At 39.6% G+C, this 8,351-nt stretch overlaps 1 protein-coding gene across 1 annotated transcript; it reads left to right on the forward strand.

Moving 5' to 3' along the window:
• The first annotated feature begins 5,231 nt into the window (after nucleotides 1-5,231).
• LOC110706278 lies at nucleotides 5,232-7,001 on the forward strand. The gene is made up of 3 exons (XM_021884175.1): nucleotides 5,232-5,484; nucleotides 6,227-6,685; nucleotides 6,778-7,001. The coding sequence occupies exons 1-3, from the start codon at nucleotides 5,232-5,234 to the stop codon at nucleotides 6,999-7,001; spliced, it is 936 nt and encodes a 311-aa protein (XP_021739867.1).
• Nucleotides 7,002-8,351: the final 1,350 nt, after the last annotated feature.

Raw genomic sequence — 8,351 nt, forward strand, 5'->3', positions numbered from 1 at the left:
GGGGGGACCAAACCCCCTTGCTCACCAAGCAACCCCTCAATTTCGGTCCCCACACAAAATCGCACACACCTCGCCACTTGGCTAGCTGGCAGCCTGCCTTGGCTGCCAAGGCTGCCAGCTAGCGCCTAGCACCAAGGCTAGGCAGCCTAGCCAGCCAGCACGCAGCACATGCGCAGCCAGCAAGAACGCATGGATGCTATGTTGTGTGCTGCTGCTTGGGCGTGCTTGCTGTGTGAGTGGCGTGGTGCTTGGTGCTGCTACGCTAGCACGCACGCACAGCCTAGCACGCCTAGTACGCTGCTGCGATGCTCGTGCTAGCGAGAGCGCTGCTGCTAGGCGTTGCCCAGCATGCAAAGCCCATAGCATAAGCACGCATAGCGAGCTGCTGTGCGAGTGCTATGAGATGCATGCTTGCGGCTAGGTGCGTGGCCAAGCACACTAGCATGCTAGCATGCGCTAGCTGCTAGCATGCTTGCGGCCTCATGCACCTGCCTAGCTAGAATGCTTGGCATAGCACGCAATACATGCTAGGCTTGCGGTATGACTTGCGATGCGCATGGTAGCTTAAGCTAGCCTAGCACTCGCATGGCTAGGCCAATGCAAGGCTACAGCCTAGCTCGAACTTGCCGCTTGTTTGATTTCTCGTCTCGTCGAATTCTAAACTAAACTTGACTTGCGACGCTCGGTTTCGACGCTCTAAGCTCGACATCCGACGTCTTTGTTCGTAATACTCTAATGACTCATCTAATCTTTCGGATTGATTTGTCGTTTCGGATCGGTTATTCGATAGGGGTGCGACCCGAAAGGGTTCAGTCAAGATTAAGCCGTAATATTAATTATGCATTAATATTACTGGTTGGAAGCGGCCTCCACCTAGGCATTCTAATCACTTGACCTCACTGAAGAATTAGCTTTCTAATAATTCCGAACCCTCTATAAGAATAATACACTTGTTGGAAGGACACCATTCCTTCCAATAAATGAGTCAATAAAGTATTTACGAACAAAGACGTCGGATTTTGAGATTAGAGCATCGAAGCCGAGCGTCAAAAGTCTAGTCGAATTTAGGAATTGACGAAACAGAAAAAAAAAAAATCAACCAAACGACAAGTCATTGCTAGGGCAAGATGGCTAGCATAGCTAGCTGATGTACACGTTTTATACATTGATTTACCCCGACTTTACATCATATTCTCGCTCGGTTTTGGGCTCTTTAGAGCCGTTTCTCGCTAACAATCTCTTCTTTAGTGTGTTCGATGTGTTTTTGTAAGTTTTACAGGAATTTGGAGTTTCTTAGATGATTCAGACACGTTTCAATTGTATATGGAGATGTTAGTGAAGCAAGGATGGAGAGCCAAGCTAAGAACGAGCTATAAAGCATTTAACCCTACTGTGCCCGGTTGGGCCATGCTTGCCCGGTTGCACCGGGCATAGAAGGGTTGCTGTGAGCTGCTAATTACGAAGAATTAAAGCAAGCTAAGCCATTTATCCCACGTGCCCGATCGGGCTATGTGTTGCACCGGGCGCGTGGTGGTTGAAGCAGCTACGAAGATACGAAGCAGCGCAATATTAAGGTTCCACCTGCCCGATCGGGCGGTGCTCGCCCGGTCAGACCGGGCAGGGTTATGCGCAAGTCGGTTTTCTTATTTTCGAGATTTTATTTCATTAAGGGTATAAATACCCCTGGTAATCATCATTAGAACGGACTTAGTTAATTCCTTAAGTTTTATTTCTCTCTCTGGAACCCTAGTTTATTTCTTTTAAGCAATTTAATTACTTCATTAGATTCAATTATTGTTCATCAACAATTTGAGTTATTTCAATTGAAGCATCATTGGTATTCATCTATTTTGTCTTCTCTTTCAATTATTATTGTTTTCAATTATGTTTTCTCCATTGATTATTGTTTTAGGGTTTGCTAATATGAGTGAGTAGTTTTTATATTCCAAGATCTAGGGTAGCCCAATTGTGATTGATGCATGAATTAATTCTTTAAATTCTCTAGTGACGATTGCGATTATTTATGCTAATTTGATTGTGATTATGCCAATACTAGATTAGAGATAATTAGTATTGTTATTATTCCATAGTTTTAATCACAACGAGAGTTGGGTTTTAACGGATTTGAGTAAATCAATTTAGGGTTTGAGATTCATCACGAGAGTAGTTGAATTGATAATTGGGAAGCGAAGTAAAGTGTTTAATGTCTCTAATTTGCATGATTCCATGAGAATAGGCTTGATTGTAGTTAGAGAAGTCATTGATACTTGAGAGAGGTCCTTGGTATTGATTAGGGTTTGCTTTTCCCCATGTTAATTGGATTTGTATCCTAGGGGTAGATAGATAATTGCATCGATCGTAATTGTGGTGATACTTGACCTTGGATGTTTTAGTTTATTGATTCATTATATTCTTTAGATTAGTTTAGTTCTTTATATATTAGTTTCTAGTACCATTCACCATTGATTTGATACTTGCTTAGTGATTATTTGAGTCTAATTAATTCGGTGAACCTTAGTCTCTTGGGATTCGATCCTCACTTGCCCGTCTACATATTAGTGGTTTCGTTAGGTTATTTTTGTTAGGTGTGAGATCGCCTATCACTAGCCAAGGTTATTGCAGCAAGGCGATGCTCAGACGCAAGCTCAGCATAGCCGAGCATGCCTTGTGCACATCGCAAGGCCAGCATGGTTGGTCGTACTTGCTAGGCAAGATAGAAGCCAGCCCCGTATCATCACAAGGCCAGCAACAAGAAAATGATCGCTGATCGTCGCGCATGGTTAAAGCAGCTAGCTGGGCTCAACTAGCACAAGCAACGCATCAGCAGCAGCAGCGCGCATTACGTGCGTGGCCTGCTGGCTGTGCGTGCGTACGTGTGAGCTGGCTGGCAGGCCTAGCCATGGCGCTAGGCGCCAGTGAGGCTGCTTTGGCTGCCAAGGCATGCCGCCAACTGGCGTGCTCCCATTGGCTCGATTTGTGTTGTGTGAGGATGGCTTGGGGAGCAAGGGAAAAGTGGTCCTCCCATGCGGTCCTCACCTAACCACTTGGTCTCCTCATGCCACTTGTCGTTTGGTGATTCATTTGGATATTTAATTTAATTTAAAATTCCATTTTGCATTTCTTCCAAGCCTCCCACATTGATGGAAGATGGGATTTCAAGGGCTCATTTCCCTATAAATACCAATCATTTGGCTTTGGGAAAGAGCACTTGAGTTGGTGAACTTTAAGGGATCTCCAAGAAGAGAAAACCTTTGTTAATACTCCAAGTTATTTTTGTCCTATCCCTGACTAAGCTTCGGGGTAAGGGCCGGCTCGGTTTGGGGAACGAGGGTGTTAGCCGTCGGATGTTCGTGCATTTGTGGGACTCTACGCTTTCAAGTCCGAGCTCAAAGTGAGAGCGAAGCACGCTTCAAGGGTAATGATTCTTTCTCTATCTTCTTGTTAATCATGTGATTATGGTTTTAATACATGCTTAGTTACTTTAATTTGTGTGCGAATTTTGGGCGGGTTTCCTTCCGCGTGATGTTGGACATCACGAAACCTAACAAGCACAATTTCTTTGATTTGATCAAAGATTGTAAGATTTCTCTTTTTCTTAATTCAATCTCTCTGGATTTGATTTTGATTAATTGTTGCAATTTCAAGTTTATTGATTGGTTTAATTTTGATAGTTTGTATTGCAATGATGATGATGATTTTGATGATTAGTTTAGTTTTGTTTCTTCAATTCACCATGATTAGTTAGTAGATTCTTTGCTAGGGTGATGGTGAAGCATGCATGAAAGATGGATCATTGTTAATTGAAGGATTTTGATTGATTGAATGTTGTGATTAAATTGGTTGATAGAATTGTGCGTGTTTGAATTGATAAGGAGTAGCTAACCTTGATTTTCAAGCTAGATTGCATTGTGATTCTTAGTGACATGACCACTTGATTTAGGGATTGCATTTATTGATTGAATTTGATTTGTGATTCTACTTGCTAGTCATTCATAGAGGAAATATAGCTTGACTCCTAGGACATAACCTTTTGAGTTCTCTTGCTTGCGATTACTATATTCCCTTGCAACATTTGGTTGATCGATTTCCCCCTGAATTGGCATTCCTATCTTGATTGCATGTGGATCCTAATCCCTAGTGTTTTTGATATTGAATTTCTTCATTGTTTTAGTTGCTTGATACTATATTTAAATAATCAAAACTTTCTCATTCTCCGAAGTAGCTTGACCATAGGCTATGGTAACCTTTCTCCCATTCCTCATGGTTTGACCCTTGACTTACCCCTATACTCTGTGTAGGATCGTTCGAGTGTTTACAAATTTTGTTGATAAGGTTTTTAGCATTTAACGACGTGTTAAGATCCTCTATCAAATGGCGTTGTTGCCGGGGGGTGGCGTAGTTTGTTTTCTATAGTTGTTGATTCTATTTCATTTAATTTGGAAACACAAAAAGATTTTCCTCTTTAGGCTACATTTGTAGTCGTGCTACTAATTGTTTCCTTTGAGATTGTATGCACAGTGCACGAGACCGACCACTAGTGCCTTTTGATTCGGAAATTTAAAGGACAATTTCTAGAAGGAGAGTTGCTTAAAGGTCCTTGAGCCCCAATCATTCACAAGAGGAAGTTCAACAAGAAGATGAACAAGCAATCATGGGTGAAAATCCGAGTGTAGCTTTGAAGGAGGTAGGCATACTCGGTGCAAATAGGTTTGAAAGTGGCATAGCACCACCCACCACTCCCGCAAATGACTTTGAAATAAGGCCCGCAATGATCACATTGATAGAGAGGCGACAATTTAGTGGAGCCAAGCACGAGAGTTCTCTAAACCACCTCAAGGAATTCGAAAAGTATTGCAATACCATCAAAGTGAATGGAGTTTCTCAAAAATTCATCCGCCTAAAGCTTTTCCCCTTCTCACTCATAGGGAGAGCTTTGGGAATGGTTAGATAAAGAGGTGAAGACTAATTGATTGCGTACTTGGTATGAGGTCACAAAGGAATTGCTATCTCGATTCTACTCCCAAAAGAAAACAGCGGAAGCTAGAACACTCATCCAAAGCTTCAAGCAAAAGCCAAGTGAAAGTTTGTATGAAGCTTAGGAGAGGTACAAGGAGTACCAAAGAGAGTGTCCTTATCATGGGATTCCAACCTATCAAATAATTCAAATCTTCTATGGAGGCTTGAGCCCTCAAGGGAAGTCTTGTCTAGATGCGGGAGCCGGAGGTCCAATCATGAATAGAACGGAGGAAGAAGTTGTTGATATCATTGAAGATGTAGTGATGCATTACATGGATTGGCAAGATGGTGAGCAAGAGTCCACAAGCAAGAGTAGCTCTACGGTTTATTTCGTTGATCATCTCAATGCGACCAACAATACGTCATCACCAATCTCAAATATAGGGAAGGAGATGACCTCTATCAAAGCCAAATTGGAGAGCACTTCTTCACAAGCGCCTGTTCTTCCCTCCCAAAATAAGGGGAGAGGTACATCTTCTAACTCTCCTCCTCCTTTTACTTCTAATAACATGCCTAGTGGTTCTTTGTTTTGTGATGTGTGCGGTTCATATGATCATAATGCTTCTAATTGCCCGCATTCTTCTTCGGATGCATGTGTTGATTTTGATAGCAATGAGAGAGAGCATGTGAACTATGTGTATAATAATAATGGACCAAGGTTGATAATTAAAGAGGTCAAGAGAATAGGAATTATCACAACCAAGGTAATTTTGACAATTATAACCAAGGTGGGGGTTATAGGAACCAAGAAAACCAAGGTTTCCAAGGTATATATAACAACCAAGGTTATAGTAGCCAAAATCAAAACCAAGGTTAAAATTATCATAACCAAGGTTATGGAAATCATAACCAAGGTTATGGTAACCAAAACCAAAGTTTTGGCAATCAAAATCAAAATAGGAGAAATTGGAACAATCAAAATAGAGGAAACTTTCAACACAATGCTCAAAGGGGTCCCCCTCCCGGTTTTGTTCCGATTCAAAGACCCAAGATCAAGGTGATAATTCTTATGCTCTACCCTCTTCTTCTTCTAGGTCTAATTTAGAAGAGATAATTGAAAATCAAACGAAGATTTTGAACACATACATGGTGGTTAGTGATAAGAAATTCAATGAAATGATGACACATTGCAAGATGCTTGAGACCCAAATCACCCAACTAGCTAATACTTTGAAAGAAAGTGCTAGTCCCTCTTCTCTACCCTCCTAAGGGCTTGAACCCAAGAAAACGGTCTATTCTATCACCACTAGGAGTGGTAAGGTCCTTCAAGAGAGTGTTTCTAGGAGGAATCAAGAAAGTGAGAAGGTGAGTGATTCATCCAATGATGATGAGCATTATGTGTCTAGCAAGAAGTGTGAGGTTTCTAAGGAGAAGGCCAAGATGGGAGAGAGTGTGCAAAATGAAGTGAGAAAACCCAAACATCCCTACCCCCAAAAGTTCTTGAGGAACAAGATTGATGTTCAATTTGGGAGATTTCTTGACATGCTTAAGAAGATTCATCTTTCTATCCCTTTCATCGATACTTTGAAACAAATGCCAAACTATTCTAAGTTCCTTAAGGATATCTTGAGTGGAAAAAGAGAATGTAATGAGATTGACTCGGTAAAGGTTGGGGAATGTTGTAGTGCTCTTATCTACAATGACTTAGCCAAGAAGATGAAAGATCCAGGTAACTTTTCAATACCTTGCAATATCAATGGAAAATTGTTTCAAAATGCTTTTTGTGACCTTGGTGCTAGTGTTAGCATCATGCCATCTTAGGTGAGCTCAACATGACCCTACAATTGGCCGGCCGTCCTATTAAGTTCCCTAAGGGTAGAATTGCAGATGTCCCCCTCAATATAGGAGAGTTCACTATCCTCGTTGACTACATTGTGCTAGATATTGCGAAAGTTGATAACATTCCTATCATTTTATGGAGACCATTCCTAGAAACTTCGGGTGCCTTGATAGATGTGAAAGGTGGCATTATTGCATGTGGTTGAATTGTTAAGGAGTGATCAACCTTGATTTTCAAGCTAGATTGCATTGTGATTTCTAATGACACGAACCATTGATTTAGAGATTGCAATTATTGATTGAATTTGATTTGTGATTCTTCTTGCTAGTCATTCATAGAGGAAACCTAGTTTGACTTCTAGGAGATAACCCTTTGAGTTCTCTTGATTGCAATTACTATCCTCCTTTACAACATTTGGTTGATTGATTTCCCCTCAATTGGCATAACCATCATGATTGTATGTGGATCCTAATCCCTAGTGCTTTTGATATTGAATTCCCTCTTTAGTCTAGTTGTTTGAGACCATAGTTAGTCATATTCAACATCCTTCTTATTCTTCGAAATAGCTTGACCTTATGCTATAGTTTCTCCCATTCCTCGTAGTTCGACCCTTGACTTACCCTATACTTGGTTTAGGATTGGTCGAGTGTTTATAAATTTGTTGATAAGGTTTTAAGCATTTAACGACGTGTTTAGACCCTCTATCAGGTTGATATGAGGAAATGTTACCCAAAACTGTTTGACTAAGGTTAGTGGTCGAGTTACGGGGGCGTAACTTTTTTTAAGGGGGGTAGAGGGCGGTAGAGTTTCGCACATTTGCATTTCGAGTCATTTTCGAGTGAATTTGAGTCTTTCTTGAGTTAGTTATAGTCTTGAGTTGGGTTAGGATGTGCATGAACCAATAATTTAATGATTATCGTATCTCTTTTGGCTAAGTTTAAGGACGAAACTTCTTTTAAGGGAGGTAAACTGTAATATCCCGTATTTTTGAAACGTATTTTCTAATTAATTAATATTTTCTAAAAAGGGTATTTTAGTAATTTATTTTACTGTTTGAATTTTGGAGCCAAAATGATATTTGAATTTTGGCGCCAAAAGCATTTTAAAACTTAATTATTATGTTTGGATTTTGGATAGATTTATTATCCAGTTATTTTATTTTAAAACCGGATTATATATATATATGTATATATATATATATGTATATATATATATGTATATATATATATATATATATATATATATATATATATATATATATATATATATATATATATCGGATATTTTAATTAAGCAAATTATATTTTCTTACTTAATTAAAAGATCTGAATTTCCTAATTAATTAACTAGGAATTTTCGGATTTTCTTGGTAAAGAAATTCTAATTTTAATAGTGAGATTAATTAGTGAATAATTGGTATTTTCCTAATTAATTACTTTATACAAAATATATTACTTACACAATCATTTTTATTCCTCAAAATTTAGCAAAATATTTTCTAATCCGTATTTCCTATTTATTTTGGTTCGCCCTGTTTACCTTAATGGTAAGCAGT

This window comes from Chenopodium quinoa, unplaced genomic scaffold, assembly GCF_001683475.1.
Source record: "Chenopodium quinoa cultivar QQ74 unplaced genomic scaffold, ASM168347v1, whole genome shotgun sequence".
Lineage (NCBI taxonomy): Eukaryota > Viridiplantae > Streptophyta > Magnoliopsida > Caryophyllales > Amaranthaceae > Chenopodium > Chenopodium quinoa.

What these genes read in the sequence shown, in the direction of transcription:
- LOC110706278 (XM_021884175.1), top strand. Translation starts at nt 5,232, where the DNA reads ATGAATAGAACGGAGGAAGAAGTTGTTGATATCATTGAAGATGTAGTG. An exon ending in CTCCCAAAATAAGGGGAGAG is followed by an intron (nt 5,485 to 6,226) that starts GTACATCTTCTA and finishes TACCCTCCTAAG; the next exon opens with GGCTTGAACCCAAGAAAACG. An exon ending in CAAGAAGATGAAAGATCCAG is followed by an intron (nt 6,686 to 6,777) that starts GTAACTTTTCAA and finishes ATGCCATCTTAG; the next exon opens with GTGAGCTCAACATGACCCTA.